Genomic DNA, 19,148 nt, shown 5'->3' with positions numbered 1-19,148 from the left:
GAGGGGCCTCTGGTCCCGGCTTTCCTCCTTCAGCTCAGTCACATTTCTTGCAGGAAACGACTTATCTGATATTGAGCTGGGGTTGCACTTCTTCAGCCCGGATGGAGCTCAGTTTTCCAGTGTTTGGCATTTTATCCTGGCATTGAAATAGTGAGAGGAGGGTTGCTTGCATTTGGAGGTGGGAAGGGAGGCTGCATGGTCCCGTGCGCTGGAACCAGAGGGGCTGGGGGTCATCTTTCTGAAAGAGGGTGGGTGCAAAGAGACAGAAACGACAAGGACAAGTGTTGGGAAACTAGGGGATGGGAGACGTGGGCCACAGGCAGTTGGTGGCCCTGGTTCCAGTACCTGACCAGCTGCTGACAGCTGAGACCACAGTTCTCATTCCTCCCAGACTCTGTGACGAGATTGTGGCTGGACAGCCTCTTCGGTCCCCGTCCACTCTAAGAATTTGTTCTTCTATGTCCCAAGTTAGTGTTCTTTAAACACACACACAGGCCATGGAGCAGAACTTTCCCCTCATAGGAAGCCTTACCGTGAACTTCATTATAGAAAACTGGTCAACACAGACTGCTGGGCTGAAAGAGAAGGGGACCTGGAGGGGACTGGCTTGGCCACTACAAATTCCTGGGGCACGTGGGACACGCACTCTGTTATGAAGTTCCCGGGACCTGGGACAGGGTGTCTGACCTCAGGGATGAAGGGCTGGGATTATCCAATGAGACACTCATGCTCTACTTTCTTCCTGGATGGACCATCAGGGACTTTACCCGATGTGCCCTGGCCTAGCAGCCTCTCGGTACAGATGGTGACAGTTCCATCCAAACTGTGCTAACCTGCTAGCCTGCACTTACTGGTGGTCTCCACCTGCCCACCAAAGACTTTGGGGGTAGGCTCTGCAGGGACTCTCCTCCCTGTACTGCCATTGCAGGGCTCCTGGAGTGTGTCTCCACAGGCTCAGGCCACCTGTCCCTGCTGCTGCTGGCTGAGCTGGTGATCCCCGGGCATTGCCAGCTCCATTGTCAGGCCAAGGCTCCCAGCTCTTGGAGACCAGATGTCCAAAGGCCCTACAGCAAGGGTGCCTGGGCCCTAAGATGTCACACCTTCTCGTGGAGCAGCTCTTTGATGTGTTTACAAGGCATGTTTTCCCCACAGTGTGGCTGATCCACACAACGGCCATACCTGGAGCCACACTTCCCTCCTTACCTTAGGTCCGGCTTCTGAGTCAGGGCTAATGAGCCACGCTCACTCCTCCTGGACATATCTAGTGGCGTCATATCTTCACTCAGTGATGTGGCTCCTTGCAGTTCCCCTAGATGTGCCTGTTTATGTATGGGTTCCACTAAGGATCTTAGGGTTTTATTTTCTCCAAAAAATTCCATGCAGTCATGTAACAAGTTAATTGCAAACGGGTAATGGTGGTGGGGTTGGAGGATGGTGACCACAGCTACCACTTGTGTTCTGGCCCTGCTGGGACACCTGTGTACAGTGATAGGCTGGATGGAGCAAAGAAACAGGTGCTAATCAACTCTGTGCATTAGTTGAGCTAATTGGAGGAATGCATTTTTTCCTCCATCTAGAAGTTGTATTGATCTGGGAAGTTTTTACAAGCTCAGCTACTGATTTTGATCTGACTTTCTGATTCCTTCCATTGGAATGTCTTTAAGCAAATCTTGAGAATGGCTGAAAAAAAGCCATCTGGTGCCTGCATGTCGTCTTTCTAAGGATGGTTTCCCTCAGTTTCCCATCCAGCTACCAGGTCTCTCTGACGGGAAGACTTGACATATTGCCAGGAGAGGGCCTTCAAGATCATTCTGTTTCCATTTCAGGTGGAGAACCCACAAACTTTTTAGGGGACACAGAGGGGGAGAGAAATGTGATAGTCCTCCAGGAGGCTCTCTAATTCCAACACATCAGGAAATACTTTTCATTGTAACAAAGATGTGGCTGTGTCCTGGAATTCAAGAAATCAAGATATGGAAATATAAATGACAGAAAGAGAGGGAGGGCAGGGCAGGGGATCCATGTTGTCAAAGGTCACATCATAGAAAGCAAGGATTTAAATTTAGCAGGGCTCTTATCTGTGGAGTCATTGGAGTCTTTAGTCTTTGGGAGTGGGATGAAGAAGAATGAGATCGTGCATAGTTACAGAGAGCTTCTTGAAAGACTGTAGGGGAATGAATCAAAATTGTACAGCTTGGGTTAATTTGGCCTAAGCACAGTAGAAAACTATATTTACACCACTCTGCTTCTCCTAAAGTCAGAGGGGTGCTTAAAATTGAGAAGTTCAAATGAATGACTAAAGTATAAGCCATTAATTTATACACACATGCTTACTTACAGAATATATAAATTAAATGTATAATTTATTTTTGATTATGTAATTCAGTTTTGAAATGGCAATATATTCACCTGGTATAAAATAAAAATGTTCCAGGGTGCCTGGGTGGCTCGGTCAGTTAAGCGTCTGACTTCGGCTCAGGTCATGATCTCACAGTCCGTGAGTTCAAGCCCCACGTCGGGCTCTGTGCTGACAGCTTGGAGCCCGGAGCCTGTTTCAGATTCTGTGTCTCCCTCTCTCTCTGCCCCTCCCCTGTTCATGCTCTGCCTCTCTCTGTCTCAAAAATAAATAAACGTTAAAAAAAATTAAAAAAAAAAAATGTTCCAAACAGTAGAGATTTAAAAGTAACAGGAACAGTTTGCTTTCTCATACATGAGCGTATTTATTTAAAAAAATTTTTTTTGATGTTTGTTTATTTTTGAGACAGAGAGAGACAGAGCTTGAACGGGGGAGGGTCAGAGAGAGAGGGAGACACAGAATCTGAAACAGGCTCCGGGCTCCGAGCTGTCAGCACAGAGCCCGACGCGGGGCTTGAACCCACGGACTGCAAGATCATGACCTGAGCCGAAGTCGGACGCTTAACCAACTGAGCCACCCAGGTGCCCCGAGCTTATTTTTATATTGAGCCTACCAGTGACCCTGTGATGTATGGAAAATGTTATTATCCCTCCTTTTAGGTGGAGGAAGATGAAGCTCCAAAGTTTAAGTGACTTGCCCAAGGTCACACAGCAGAGTTGGAAGTCAAACAGGGCAGCCTGGGCCGGTATCAGGTTACAATCATGTGTAACTGATCACATCCCAAAAGACTACATTTCAAAACCACATTCTAAGGCTCCAGTTGGACATGAATTTTGGGGGAACACTATTCAACTCACTACAGGGTTCTAGAGCCAACTTTCCTGAGATTGAATCCTGGCTCTAGGTCATTTACTAGCTGGTGTCTTTTGGGAAATTATATGCCTAAATCCACTTGTCTTAAAAGGTGGATGATAATAGTACCTCGTTCATTAGGTTGCTGGGAAGATGAACTATAGGACCCTTAGAACAGTCCTGGCACTTGACAGTCAGTACCAGGGATCCCTGAGGCAAACTTGGTAGATGACAGTACAGAGTGGTCGTCAGAGGCGTTATGGACTCGCAACCACACGAAGCAAAGCCAGCTTCACGCAGTGGGTTATTGATGTGTGAATCTTGGAAAGGGTTTCCAATGAAGAAAGCATTGTCAGTCTGGAGTGCCTGACTTGATAGAGGAAATTCTAGGCATGAGATGGTAACCCAAGGGATGCTGAGTCCCACGTGCTGCCGCCTGGCTCCTGGTAGTTACTGGGAGGCAGGGAGCAGCTTGGCATAATAGCCAGTGGCTCTGATGTGTAGCTGCTGGAGACAGGGGTGTCATGAGACCCACTTTCTAACGTGACAGGCATGCTTGTGAGTGGAGCCACAGAAAACCAAGAGCCACGAGGTACATTGTTCTACACCTGAGGTCAGAGGACATCTGCATGCAGCCAGCCTGGGAGAGTCAGATGCAGACATGGAGGGCAGTCAGCTAGCTCCCCAGAAGGTGCTTGGGAAGCAGTGCCCCAGCACTGAGTGCTCAGAAGCTCTCTAATGAGTTGCTCCAGCAGCTCAGTAAAATAAAGATTGGTTGAACGGTAGGCACAGTATCTGCCTTTTGCTGGAGGAACCATGATCAGGGTAGACTTGAGCACGAGAAAACAGTCAGCAGCTTTGCACAGGGATCCTAGATCTTGAGCCTGCATCTTTATGCAATTCTTCATACCACCGGGTGTGTCGGCTCCTCTGACCACTGCCCACAGCCCCTCAGGCTACTGATCATAATCAGCTCTAGCGTGCATGCCATATTAAGAATAGTTTCTCAGCAAATCCTCAACTTTTTATGGATTGGCACTGTGGCTCTTGTTTATATGGTGTCTCTTTGTACACATCTGTCCACAAAAGATATAAACTGGTATTAGTGCTTGTATAGCACCCCACAGTTGACAAGATGCATTCCCACTTACCGACTTATCTGAAATCTTTGGATGGTAGCCATGAACTTAAACATTTTGTGTTCTGAAGTGACTGCAAGCGCTCTATGTTTGTATGCGAGTTGGGGGGTAAGTGTGTGTGTGGGAGGATGATTGGGGGTAGGGATGGGGGTAGTGTGATGAATGCCCTTGGGGCACAATCCCAGAGGCCTCCCCCTAGCTCTCTGGGTGGTGCACTGAGAACCAGAGAAAGGAACTAGGCAAAGTGAGTGTGTTTTTGGTGGGAGCGGGGAGAGGGGGACTCTACTGACCCTCTCTCTGTACTGGGCACACCTGTTGGGGGAACTGGGTGATCACAGGACTGTCCAAAGGGACTTTGGAGCCAGAGTCATTGCCCCTAACCCCTGGGACTTTGATTGTTCTCAGCAGGAAGGGATGCATCTATGTGGAGAGTACTTGGGCACGTTGAAAGACCTTGCCCAGAACTTGGTAAATACCCAGAAGGCATTTGCCACCTGAAGGGTAGGAATGCACTTGCTATGTTCTGTCTCTGCAGTTCCTGGAGTCTTTGCCTATACACCAGACTTCGTGTGGGTCTCCTTTGGGCCCGGGGTTATTTGTCCCTTCTCTGCTGCCCCAGGGGACCACAGCTTTCACAGCCATGTAAGTGTCAATCCTGAAGAAACAGCAGGGAGTTTAGTTGGGGGCAGAGAGGCATACGCATCCCCACTGCCTTTATTTCCCTGGCACCCTGGGCTCCTCTTAGGCTCCGGATCCCATGGATGGGGAAGGTGTGCGCCAGGGGTGTAGGTTCGGGCTGGACCTTGGTACCTGTGAAAGGCCACCGTTGGGCAGGTTGCTAGGGCGACTAGGTCTTCAGAGTATCCCTGCTGTTTACACAAAGACTAGAATGGTGGGGAAAAAAAGAAACAGAAAATTGAAGTGCAGAAAGTTGGGTAGATATGCAGGATCAGAAATGTAAATGAGTAAGTGCACGTAATATCAATGGAGGGGTGGGATCAGGTCTTGAGATGAGGCTTCTGTTTCTGCCTCAGAGCAAAACCATATGACGGTCAGAATGAAGGATTTTGGACACTGGCCTCTGTCTTTTGAGCTTTCTTAGCTTGGTACTTTGGAGAAGACTGTGATGGGTCAGAGGGGTGTTTCCCTCTCTGAGTCCTTTTATTCCTAGCATGCCCTTGAGAGGGAAAAGGGGGTACAGTGAGTCCTGAGTGAGAACATTCCCTCACCTCAGACCTGAAAAGCAGCTTGCCATAGTGAAGGGAAGATACCTCAGGACAGGGGTCTTCTGTTCTGCATATTATACCTCAAATAGCTTTGTGCCTCAAATCACTGACTGGGCATTGGTCTCCTCCCTAAACTGAGGGAATGGCTTAGGACTCATGGCTGTGTCAAAGGTTCCTACCAGCTGAATGGTTCTGTATCTACTGGACTCTGTTTTCCCCCAGCCAGGGCTGTCTCTTTCACCACTTTGGAAGGGTTGGGAGCTCCTGGGTTAGATAAAGTATGCCTTATTCTCTGACCTGTGCACCTGCTGGGTGGCTTGGGAGTCCAGAGAGGGAGAAGGTGGGGATCTGTCACCTCCTGTTCACCAGACTCCTCCCCACCAGCTCCATGCCAGTCACATCTTCATTTTTTAAGTTTTATTTATTCAAGTAATCTCTACCCCCAATGTGGGGCTTGAATTCATGACTCCAAGATCTAGAGTCACATGCCTTTCTGACTGAGCCAGGCAGGCATCCTGTCAGTCACATCTTTAAAACATGCATGCACTCTTTACATATGGGCTAGTTTCTTGCTAGGATGGCCAAACATTCTAGTTTGCCCAGGATGGTCCCGGTTTATTCCTGTTGTCCTGGCATAATGATCAATTACCTTCTTTCTGTCTCAAAAATGTCCTGGTTTGGAAGCTCACTTACATAGTTGGTCCTCCACCCCATGACCAGGGCATCTCTGTGGTGACCACCCATTGAAACTTCATGGCATAGCCAGGAATTAACAATTTTTTTGGTTGGGAAATCCTGGTCAAATGCACACAGGATTAATAGACATTAAATTTGGTGGTTCCTGGGATTTCTGTGAAAATCTGCTTCCCCTCCTGAGGCAGCAGAACCTCTTACAAGGAACAGAGAGTAACCTCTGAACACCTGTCGATGAGCCAGAGTCACGAACTGTAGATTTTAAACATGTTATTTGACCAAATCTTTTCCTGATATGACTTACTTCTTTTTTGGAGAAACTTTTTTTTTCTGATTATAAAATACATATTTATTGCATGAAACTTGGAAAATAGTGAAAAGCATATAAAGAGGTTTGACATCACCTATCTCCTCACCACCCAGAGACAGCTACTGTTAACATTTGGGATGTTTCTCTCCCCTGCATCATTGATGTGCACAATTGTGTGTAGTGACTTCTTTCCAGTTAATTCTTGATTGTAGGTATTTTCCATTCTGAAAATTACTTCACAGTTTTCCCCATTCTAGGCCCTTTAAAAGTGGAGACTCTTACTTACTGTTTCACTATATCAAATTAATATCACCTTAATTACTGGTACCATTCAAGAGTTTCAAAGGCACCTCTCTGTTAGGATTTCTTAGGGACAGTGTTCAGGATGAACTTGTTGGAGAACATTCTCTGCATGTTAAAGAGAAGAAATAGACCCAGAGGGCTGTGGTTGCCTGCTCAGGCCTCACTCGAGGTCTGCTTGTGCACAGGGAGCACCACCTGTGCCGAAGGCGTTGCAGAACAATGACCTTGCCTCCACCCCTTCTGGCAGAGTTAGTTTCCCTTCTGGTATTATTCACACACATATTTGAGCTAGACTCCCTGGGATTAAATTCTGGTTCTGCCATTGACCCGTTAACCATTCTGCCTCCCAATCAGCAAACTGCTTCTAATTAGAATATTTACCTCATAGGGTCGTTAGAGGCTTCATGGAGTTAATGTGTGTAGAATCACCTAGACCAGTGCCTGGCTCAGACAAGTGTTCAATAACTGTTGGTGGTGGCTCTTGTTATTAGTGCTAAAGCAGAGGTTTGTGCAAATAATTCCAGTCTCTCTAGTGAGGCTGTGAACTTCAGGGCAGTGAGTGTGCTGTTGATGTCTCTTTATTCATTCGTATATCCAGTAAATGTTAGCTTGAGCTCTCTGATGTGTTAGGCATGACACTAGTCAATGAACAGAGATGAATGTGGTCCTTGCGCTGCACGCATTCACAGTGGGGATGCGGGCAGGTAAGGCACACTCATGGGTAATTATCATGCTATGCTGAATCATGGTTCACACAGGGAGGGCCATGAAGGTCAAAGCTGGACCGGGATGGGGAGGCTTCAGGGAGAAGATGGACTGTAGCTTGGCCAGAAGGATGGGTAGAAAAAGGATGAATTTTGCTTCAAGTACACCTCCTGCCTTTAGAGAGATTAGCTGAGAGAACAGTAAAGGGATAAGAGCTAAGGTGGGCCTGCCCCAGTTGCCACAGGCACTGGACTCACACCTTCTTCAGATATATCCCAACCAAGTGTCCAGGGGCAGCCATGGGGTCAGGGTACACCCTAGGTCTCTTCTCCCATCTGTGAGATGGGATAGCATGAAGACCTGTCGGCGACCATGCTTGGAGTGTGTCAGATAATCTGGAGCCATCTTTAAAAAAAAAATTATTTGCATATAGTAGACACACAGCGTTATATTAGTTTTGGGCATACAACAGAGTGACACAGCTTCTCTATATGTTATGCTATGCTCACCACAAGTGTAGCTACCATCTGTCACCATACAGTGCTATTACACTGTCATGGACTATATTCCATCTGCTGTATCCTGGGGCTATCTTTCAGTTTAGACAACTTTGCAATGAGGGTTGGACTCTCAAGCCAATGTGTTCACTGTGGGCCTGGACTACTGTCAATTGAAGCGAGGTCCCCACATGATGTAAGCAGGTGAGGGCAATGGTTACCATGTTGAGATAGAAGGTACTTTCCCTTGGTTGATTGGTGTTTCTATATTGGCTTTCAAGACAGAGAAAGGAAGTATGATGACTTAGCAAGATTGCCAGTGCTAAAAGGAAACTGAGGTTAATTGGTCCAGGTGGCCTCATGAAGACCCAGAGAAGTAAAGTGATTTACACAAGTTTATACAAAAAGTTAGCGATGGAGTCTGAACCAGAAGCTAGAGTCCTTTCCATTGAGATGTGCTGTCTCTTGCTACCAAAGCCTTTGTGTTTGCAAGACTCACCTCTGAAGATCGGGGCCCCAAAGACCTTGGTGATTCTGAAAATGGTGCTGGATCAGTTTGCTCAAGGTCAGCTGGGTCTCGGACATATCCATGTTGAACTTGTTGACCTCAGCCAGAACTTCCGTGAGTTTGGAGGGCATAGAGTATGTCGAGCCTCCAGGATATGCAAACACCAGCCAAGAAAGAATCCCCAGAATGCACCGCTGTGAACAACCAAGGTGACAAATCAAAGACCCCACCCTATCCTTACCCTTGAATCCTTTCAGACCAGAAGCATTAACATCACTTGGGAACTTTTAAGGAATACAGATTCTTGGGCCCCATCCTATTGCTACTAAATCAGAAACTGGCTCTGCAATCTGCAGAGTTTTTTAAAAAAAACTTCTTTTAAAGTTTATTTTGAGAGAGACACAGACAGCATGAGTGGGGGAGGAGCAGAGAGCAAAGATTCCAAGCAAGCTCTGCACTGTCAACGCAGAGCCCAATGTGGGGCTCGAACCCATGAAACTTCAAGATTGTGACCAGAGCCGAAGCCAAGAGTTGGCCACGTAAACCCACTGAGCCACCCAGGGGCCCCTAGCAATCTGCATTTTTAACAAGTCCTCTGTGATTCTGGTGACACTAAAGTTTGAGGAGCTTTCTCTTAAATATCTCTCAGAGCTGGGAAAAGCTCATGGCTTTTCAGACCCACTCCCCATCTTTTTTATTCCAAGAGACCATTCCACACTCCAACTTGCCATTTAGGCAAACACGGCAGGCTGGAATGGAGAGGAATGGAAACCCAGTGACCTCGCGGCAGGAAAAACTGTTTGCCTTGGCAGGTTTGCATGGACTTGGAGCCAAGATTCAATCAATCCTAATGATTGACTGCATTTAAGCAATTCTCCCATTCTCCTCTGCCCCCTGCCTGGGGATGGGGAGGAGGGCTACAGGGCTTACTGGGAAGGAGAAGGGCCAAAGCCCCTCTTTGTCCCACTCTGAGGCCCGTGTCCCTGCTGCCACGGCTGCCAGTGCACACGTCTCCCCAAATAAAACCCCACCAGGCAACTCTTTGCTCTCAAAGTGGGGTTTTCATTTTGTACCATTAGCTTAAATCAGTGGGGATTTAACACAATCCATGAAATCAAGCAATTAGGCAGAGGGATTCCGGATAGCTGACATGGGTGCTGGTGTGCTGTGTGTGTGTTTCTGTGTGGGTGATGAGGAGGGTCCCGAAAGCTGCAGACTCTTCTCTCCTGTCTGCTGCCTCCACTCCCAACCTCCCCAAGACGTTTGGGGTCCAAAAACCAGGACAAATTCAAGTAAATAATTTGCCTCAAATAAGTCACTCAGGAGCATTTTCTACATCTATTGTTTTCTTGTAATGAGAGAAAAAGAAAGCTGCTTTCAATCGTTGTGTTTGGTAATGTATGTCCTATAGTTAGAAAATGCATGTAAGTGTTCAGCGTGTGGTTTGTGGTCAGGGGACAGAGTCTGAGTTGTTGTGACCAAGTGCAAGCCTCTTTCTTTGCTAAATGAATTAATGATGCCAAACACCGGCTCCTGCAGGAAACAGAGAGGTCTGTTAAGCCTCCATTGCAGGGTCTTTGTCAGTAGGACTCATTGGGTCAGCTTGCCCTGGTGCCCAGACCCTCTACTGCATGTTGGAAGGAGGCTGTGGTTTCTCACAGCCAATCCCTTACCCAGTGCCGTTAACAAATCTCATCTGCACTATTGCACTTGCTGCCTTGGGGTCGTCCACCTGAGATATTTGTGAAAATGGGGCTGGGAAGTAGAAATCAGGTCCTTTCTGTCATTACTGCTTAGTGAAGTCTTGCTGTCTGAACAGGCTTTTCCATTTAGAGGAGGGGTGTAAGCCAAGCCCACCGGGCTGCTACATGGGGTGCCCATCTGTGGGCCTTCCCGATTCAAGAGGCTGGTAACAGGTCATGTTGTAAACAGTTTTCCAGTATTACCCCCTGCTCCTCAAACCATCTACTGGGATCTTCAGCCCTCTCCACAGGAGAAAGTAACCGAGGACAAAAAGCGAGTTACTAAGGAGTCAGGGTGTGTGGTCTGTTACCTGCCCCGGGATGATTTGTCATTGCCCAACTGCCCCTAGAATCTGCCAGGACCCCATGCACCCCCTTTGCTTTCTTACTTCCTGTTCAGAGGAACTGTGGAATACAGCAGGGAGCTCTGGGTGGAGAGGCAAGGAGCAGAGCTCTTATTCAAACAAAGCCCTTGAGAAGCCCTAACTAATGCCAAGCTCCCTCGGTTGAATGGAGAGTAGAGGACCTAGAAATGTAATCTTTGCATTTCTTTTAAGATCTCACAGTTTTGGGATTGATTTAGAGTTTATATACTTTTAAGTTCTTTATTAGACTATAGGCCTTTTTAAAGCTTAAGTTTTTTTGAGTCAAAATAAATGCAATTTAAAAAGTCATGGTATTGAAATGTTTCTAACAAAACCTCTGCCTGATGCCTTTCCCACCACTAATTCTTACAACCCAAAGGGAATATTTTCCAACTAATTTAGCTACTTGTGATATTTAGCAAAATGGGGTCAGTAAATAATTTTTCATTTTAATTTTTAGTTATTACTGATCTTTTTTTATTGAAGACAAAGATTTATGTGTCTTACTTTTATTTCTGAATTTTAATTTTATTTTTCAGACATCATTTCTGAACTTTAATTTTTAGACATTATTTTTTGATTTTGTATTATTGAATAATTATTGATATTGTATTATTATTGAAGATAAAGATTTATCTGTCTTATATCTCCACTTCTCCCCATTTTGTATGGTAGAATTATATCACATTTTCAGTTAAATTAATACTCAATGATTAATTTGTTACAATAAATAAATATGATCCCCAGCTGAGCCATGTACTATACTGCATTTGTATTTCCTTTCTTTTGTACCTTTTTTTTTTCCTTTGAGATAGCAATTGTCTCATTTTATTTTCCCAGTTCTTAATGTTTATAGTATGAATTCAGCCTCGAACTTTTCTGCAGGTAATTTGCCTGAGCCCTCTTTCCTCCTGTTTCAGTGTGGACTGATTGAGCTTCAGGCCTGCCACATGGTCATTCTGGAAAAATCATTTTAAGACTTCCATTGCTTTTATCAGATGTTAGATCTTTGGTTTCCTGAATCCTGTGTCTTGTTCTGCACTTTTGTAGAATGCATCATGGAGTACCTTCCCAAGAAAAGATCTCTGGAAGACAACTTTGTTCTAATGATCGAACTTCTGAAGACGTCTTTATTCTGCACGCATACACTGATTGATAGCTTGGCTCGGTGTTGAATTGGGGAATTCTAAAGGCATTGATCCGTTATCCTCCAGCTTCTAGGGTTGCTATTGATAAATCCAATGCCATTCTGATTGCTGGATCCTTTGTATTTGATGTATAATCTCTTTTTCTCTAGAGGACTGTAAACATTCTCTTTATGTTGGTGTTTCTAAATGTCATGATTTGTTGAGCTGGGTAACTGTTAATCTGAGAACTCATGTTTATTTCTGGAAATTTTTGTGTATGATTTCTTTGGTATTTCTCTCATCTGTTTTCTTGGTTCTCTCTTGTTCTGTGTCATCTTCCTGTCTCCTATTTCCCAACTCTTTGTCATTTTGTTTGGCTTCCCTGGAAACTGTTTTCAACCACGTCTTAAAGCACTTGTATAGCATTGTTATGTTTTAAATTTCCTAATACTCTTTTTGTTCTCTGAATGTTTCTTAGTTTCTTTCTTTTATTTAAGTTTTTTTTAACGTTTATTTATATTTGAGAGATAGAGACAGAGCATGAGTTTGGGGGGGGGGGTGGGCGGAGAGAGGGAGACACAGAATCCGAAGCAGGCAGGCTCCAGGCTCTGAGCTGTCAGCACAGAGCCCGACGTGAGGCTTGAACTCACAAACTTTGAGATCATGACTGGAGCCGAAGTCAGATGCCCAACCGACTGAGCCACACAGGCACCTCTCTGAATGTTTCTTCTAAAAATTTTGTGTTCTGCTTTTATGAATACAATGTCTTATCTAATATTATCTTCGTAAAAGGTTTGTGTCCCCTAAGTGGTCTCTGTTGTCTCTGAATTCTCTTTTTCTTGTTTAGTTTGTATGTTTTGGTCTCTGTTGTTTGCCCTTAGAGGCTTTGCTTAAATGCTTGCTGACCTTTGGCTGACCATTCAAAGAGTGAAGCATTACATTGGAAGCTCTGTGTGTGCATGTATGACCTGTGATTTGCTGGGCCTCGTTTGAGAGTTTTGTTGGTAGGAGCGCTGTAGGTCTTTTCTTTAGGGCTACTAGTTTCTTTAGATAGAAACCCTTCACTCCTCTCTGGAGGATATAAATGCAGGGTTCTAAGACCTGAGGGACTCACCATTTATTGTGCAGACTTCACTTACTCCTTTGGACTCAGTGCAGTGCCTCGCCACCTTGCCCTTCCCTCGTGTCTGGTATGCCTAAGCCCAGAGTCTTCTGGTTCACACATTCTATTGGAATCAACCTTTTGGATGTTGCTGGAGTTGGTGAGGGGCTGTTACCAGATTTATGGCCCAAGCCTAGCGGACCTGAGTGTCCTTCTACAGACAACCAATTTTTATACTTAATACAGTTTTTTTTAACTGTATTTCTGAGGTCAGAAATACCCAGTGGCCCCAATTCATGAGCATTTCTGGGTCTTGCGGTGTGGACTGGCTTGTTTGTTACTGGCACCCCTATCTGTAAGCTGCTAAGCTTCAGTTTTTCTTCTCCCTGTGAAGCCAGGTTTCACCATCCATTTGCTTTCCATTATACTGCATGCTGATATGTTCTTGTTTTCTTGCATGTGTTTATAACTTTTTTTTTTTTTACTTTAATTTTAAACTGACTTCAGAATGGAATGGAAATGATTGTGTGTGCTCAATCTAATATGTTTGGCTAGAAGTAGCCAGTGGTAACTCTTCACAAACATTCCAGAAGCATGGTGGTTGCCAGTATGGCATACCTTTCCTTTTCACTTCCCAGTGGTTTTTAGCTCTTTGGAATTCACGCCCACCCCTTCGGATCAGGATCTGTGCCTTCCATAGGCCACCAGTGACCCCAAGTCACCAAGTTGAGTGATCTCACCTCACACTAATGCTTAAACTGCAGCATTTGGGATGGAGGAGCATGTCCTCTATTTGAAATGCCCTCCCCCTGTGCCTTCTGAGATACTTGGCCGCCTGGTTTTCCATCTGCGCCTCTGATTACTTTTACAATAACACGTCCTCTCTCCCTAATGATGGTGCTCGCTGAGGGCCCTCCTTCTCTCTTTTCCCTTCATTGTAATCAGCTGAGTCACGGATCTGGTTCCTAACTCAGCCCCTTTTCCAGTTTTTGCATCAAATCCTCCTTGCACTCCAGCAGCAATTCCACGTTATTGGTTGTATGAATGGCTGGCTCTCAGCCAAGGGTTGCCATACACCCCAGCACCCTGTTGAGGTAATTGGACTAATGGTGGCACCATTAGCATTAGAGGGCCAGGACGGAGAGGTGGTTTTGAAGAGAGTGTTGGTTTGCAATGGATGTAATAAGTTTCCTGTTCTCATTTTAGCCTCAGAAATATGGCCAAGCTTCATGGGGAAGCTACCAAAGAAGTATCATTTGGGAGCAAAAAATAGGGTTTCGGGTAACTAAAAGTGGGATGAAATTTAAATGTCTACCTGAACATAAGGGATTATTTATTTTAATATTGATCAGAAAGACCCAGATGAACCCTAGTGGCAACCTTACCTGGGGTTTTCCAAGTTTCTGGGTCTCTGAATTCTTGCTGGCAGTGACCAACCAGCAAGGTGAGAGGTAGGAGTAATATTCTACTCTCAGAAGATGTGAAGTTGTTGCTAAAAAACACTAAGGTGTTTTGTTTATTTGTTTTGTTTTAGTTTGGGGTCCAGGTGTTACAGGTAGCCGAGATCAAGGGCTGGAGGTAGTTGTAGCATTTTTTCCCAGGGTGAGAAGGGCACACAATGAAGGAAGAGAAGACTGTGCACAGCATGGGGAATCCTAGAGATGAGGTTGGCTAGACCCCCAGCATTGACCCACATGGGACCTCTGGATGGTAGTGCTGCAAGGCCAGCAGTCAGCACCGTATGCTTTACAGACGGAAAACTGAGATTCAGAGGGCAGAAACCAGATTTTGTGGTCACACAGTTAGAACCCAGGACCCAGTACTCTGTCTAGTGCCCCAGCTGCTGCCTCTTTGGCTTCTCCTCCCTGCCCACACCACCATTTGCATTGCAAACTGTGAACACAGTCTATGGGTGAATCTCTGGGGCTCAGGCACCCTCTGTGTAGTGGAGGCCGGGTAGGGGAAGAGGAAGTGGTGATCCATTCCAGGCTGCTCCTGGGCCAGCACCCACCCCTGTGTCAGAAGCCCCTGGATGTGGTATGGTGGGGGGCTGTGCGTATATCCACAAGGCACAGGGAAATCAACCTTGGCCGGCTAATCGCCTATCCAAACATTGTTGGTAATCTGCATCCCTAAAATAAACCCTTAAAAGATGGAAAGATGTTAGTAATTTCTGGCCATATGTGCCTCCTCCTTCCTTACTCTCCCCACCTCAAAAAAGAAACTGAGCCAAATGGCAAGAAATAAAGAGTCTAATGCATAACACATTTCCATCATTTGATTTCCCCTCTCCCCTCGGTGTCCCCCCACCTATGTAAACTAAATTCCTTTACACGGTCATGGCAAAGGAACATTAATTTTTGATTTGAGTTGTGATTAAAAGCAACACAAATCAAAAGAGTGAAATAGTTTCCACTGAAGCAATATCATTTTAAACCCAGTCATGGTATAATAGGAAAGAGTGTGGTCTTTGGGGTTAAGTGTGGGTTTTAATTCTGATTCTATCTCTCTTACATACTGTGGCTTTGTGTTGTCATTACTTGACCTGAGTCCTTCTCCTTGATTGTGATAAATAGTAATGATGCCTTCTTAGCATGAGTGCTGTGAGCATGAAATAAGGCGCTGCACATAAGCAGCCTACCCTGTGCTCATCTGTGGAGTGCGGCACTCAAAAAATGATGGCTCACTTCTCTGCAGAAAAGAAGGTGCCCACACTGTCAGCTGGGGCATGCACTCATATCTGCTGTTGATGCATTCCGGCGCTTCTACAGCAATGCTTGGTTGCCAGCCTTAGGTTTTGGGAAGTAGCTTGGGATTCACCTAATACCTTGGGGCCACCTTATTTAAAGGGTCTCGTGAAAGGAGCAGAATTGTTCTTACTGCCTTCTCCTCCCGTAGTATTCCTTTCTTTGATGAGTGGTTTCCCCCAGTCCTGTTTTCTCTGTTTTGCAGAGGGGAAGGCCAAGATGGAAACTTGACTTTCCCTAGGCCTGGGCAGTGAGTCTCCTCCTCCTGGTTCCTTCTTGAACTCCACTGAGAACCTTCCTCCTGCAGCAAGCCACAGACCAGAACAGTTGAAGTCTTTTCCCAAGTGAACCACCAGGCACAAAGTTTGTAAGCCAACAAACTAACCCAAGTGTAGGCCTGTGTGGGCATGTCTGGGGTGAAGCCCTGGACAGGTAGTTTCTATGCTTTCTGTTTGCCACACTCCTGCCTGCTGGTCCCCATACAACCTGTCTGCAGTGGGGGTAGGAATAAAGCATAATCAGAAGCACTGGGCAGTGGCCGGTTGGGTCAGGGAGAGCTTAAAGAAAGGAACTCATTGGGAAGCTGTGCTCAACTCACTTCCATGTGTGCTGGGAAGCCTGGACCAGCCTGAAAGGTCAAGGTTAATCCTCAGCAAGAGTCTTCTGCTGCTTAGTGCCCAGTTCCTGAACCTTCTGCTGCCCTTGGGAGTGAGGCATTTCTTAAGGGATACCAGGCCTAGGGTATTATATGAGGTTAAGTAGACTGCAAAATCTGGAACTCCTTTTGTAAAGAAAAGAAAGCAGTGGGAGTGGGTTTAATTTACTGACTTTGACACATTCATTAAAGGTTTGTTCCTAGGATTTTCCCCTCTCCTTCTTATTCTTGGGTTAGCCAAGGGTGTGTTTTTTAATCAAGTAAATACTGAATAATAAAGCCTTTGCTACAGCAGTCTGTTTAAACCAGGAGAAACTCTTTTACCATTTTGTAAACGAAGTCGTTTTGAAATGTGGGTGAAACCAGGAAGTGAGTCTGAGCTCTTCTCCCCTATTTTCTTGATCCATTTCGCCGGTCCTCTAAATATGGGGTTCATTATGAAGAATTTTGCTGCCATAGAGTCAGCATGGACTGCATGGTGATTAAAAGTGCACATTTAAGACATGGGTTTAAATTGAGGATTAGAAACTTTGGCCAAGTTAACTTAACCCCCTACACCACACTTTTCTCATCTATTAAATGGGGAAAATAATTATACCTTCCTCATGGAGTTGTTAGGTTTAATTGAGGAAATTCATGGAAAATACTTAGCACACTTCCTGGCATGCCATATGCTCTCATAATTGTTAACTACTGTTATTCTGTTCACATTCAAGCCTTTCCTCATGGAGCCTGGGTGGGAGTTTCAAGTCATGAAAAAGAGGAGGCTTGCTAATTTTGAAGTTAGAAGAATTCAGAGGATGCACAAATTATCTGGTGACTAGCATCTAGAAAATGACTTTCATCTCCTTTGGTAAATATCTGGGCTGGCCAACCTGAGAGGGGAGTTGAGTGTCATAGTGGCACCATATTTTTAGTGCATTTACATCTTAGAGAATGCCTCCACGCATCGGTTCTCGGCCTTTTGGCTAAGATCAAGTGCAGAATGCCTCCACGTGAATTTAATTATCTTCACTAAATTTCCTGTCCATACATTCACATTAAAATAATGTTAACTCAGGGTCTGTAGAGACAAGGAAAAGATAAGGCGGACACGGTGGATGGGCTCTTTCCTTTCCTGCAGATAGCGGTGCTGAGGAAGGGAAGCCCTTGTCCTGTATTAGACTCAGAGATCATCACGTGGATTTATCTGTCAAGACTTCACCAGGACTTGCTCTAATCTGTCAAGAGCTCAAAGCAGAGTTTGATTCTGTGTGGGTCTACCCAGTGGAAAGAAGCATTAGTGGCACCCGTTAGTAGTTGCTTTGTGGTTGACAGAACATCAGCAGTACCTGCTGTCAGAACTCCCTAGAGGCACAGTGGTAGGGACTATGATTTCTCCAATGCAGAAGTTGGACACTGATTTTTGATGCACTCAAGCATGACCATTCGATGTGCTGTTTAATTTCTCTATTGCCACATGTGCACACATAGATTTTGTCAGTCTTATTTATAGGATCCAACTTTTGAGGAATTTTAGGTCCCGTGGATGTTAAAAAACTAAACCAATGGCTTTCTCTTAAAAAAAAAAAACCACCTCCGGGTAAAATTTTTCTTTGAATCCTGAGGTCTATAGCTTTAGATTATGTGGATTATATTCAATTATATGATTCCCTTCTTCTCTTAAAGCACTGTAGGATATTTTGAGTCACTGAATTTTAAAAAAGAGAAATATCATTTGGTTCTGAAAATTTACTTGAGAATCTCATGGTGTCCCAGGGCAACTACTGAGTTACCATTAGACACCACAAAACTAGGGGGCAGACTCAGAACTTGAAAATTAACTGAGACCTTGGTTCTTACCTATAAAACTGCCTCTTTCGTTGACTTGCCAGTTGCCTTTCATTTCATCTCCCCCCTGAGCCATAAGTTTGGGTTATTGTTTCAGACGGAAAGCTGGGTTCTAAAATGCTTTTTCTCCCTCCTTCTCTCCTCTTCCCCAACCTTGCCTGCACGGTCTTTAGCGCTGAGGATGAAAATAAAAGAAGTGAAAAAAGAAAATGGCGACAAAAAGATTGTCCCCAAGAAGAAGAAGCCTCTGAAGCTGGGACCCATCAAGAAGAAGGAACTGAAGAAGCTTGTCCTATACCTGAAGAATGGGGCTGACTGCCCCTGCCACCAGCTGGACAACCTGAGCCACCATTTTCTCATCATGGGCCGGAAGGTGAAGAGCCAGTACTTGCTGACGGCAATCCACAAGTGGGACAAGAAAAACAAGGAATTCAAAAACTTCATGAAGAAAATGAAAAATCATGAATGCCCCACTTTTCAATCAGTCTTTAAGTGATTCTCCCTGGGTGGGTGGGGAGGGAGCTGTGGGTTGGGGTGAGGGGCGGGGCTGAGCATACAACCCTAGAGCCTGGAGGTCTGTGCTCACTGCCCCTTCGGTTGGTAGAGGACATTGTAATCCAGCTGGCTTTGCTCTGGCAGCTTTCCCACTCCTTCCCCTCCATAGCCACGCTCTAGACCCCAGTACCGCCAGTATTTAAAGCCGCATACCCAGGTAAGGAAAACCATTTAGATTAGGAAGTCTTTTAGGATCTACAGTGTGGAACAGCACATCGCTGAGGAAAAGTAGGTGCAAACCATTTCAACCAGAGACAGCCACTAAAAAAGAAAATTTTGCCAGTAAAAAACAAACAAAACCCCCAACCAAAAAGCATTGGGAAAAAAGTGAGAGACAGCAGCAAAAAAACTAAGTTCTGCAACTTTCTTTGTGTGGTCACAAATTGCTTGTGGATCTATTAGCTAATCCATGCCTTTGATGTGCTGCTTTCAGTTC

The 19,148-nt window shown here is 45.3% G+C and overlaps 1 protein-coding gene across 1 annotated transcript in view; it reads left to right on the top strand.

The window, feature by feature from the left end:
* Positions 1 to 18,653, top strand: part of SFRP1 (secreted frizzled related protein 1) — a 40,311-nt gene extending 21,658 nt beyond the window's left edge. Inside the window, exon 3 of the mRNA XM_047090367.1 lies at positions 18,331 to 18,653. Within this exon, the coding sequence (XP_046946323.1) occupies positions 18,331 to 18,653 (323 nt within the window). The remainder of the gene's footprint in view (positions 1 to 18,330) is intronic.
* The last annotated feature ends 495 nt before the right edge of the window (positions 18,654 to 19,148 follow it).

The sequence above is a fragment of the Lynx rufus genome, unplaced genomic scaffold, assembly GCF_022079265.1.
Source record: "Lynx rufus isolate CCGP_SWC_20201006 ecotype Redwood Valley unplaced genomic scaffold, mLynRuf1.p SCAF_3, whole genome shotgun sequence".
Classification (NCBI taxonomy): domain Eukaryota; kingdom Metazoa; phylum Chordata; class Mammalia; order Carnivora; family Felidae; genus Lynx; species Lynx rufus.
This window is presented reverse-complemented; position numbering and strand designations above follow the sequence as displayed.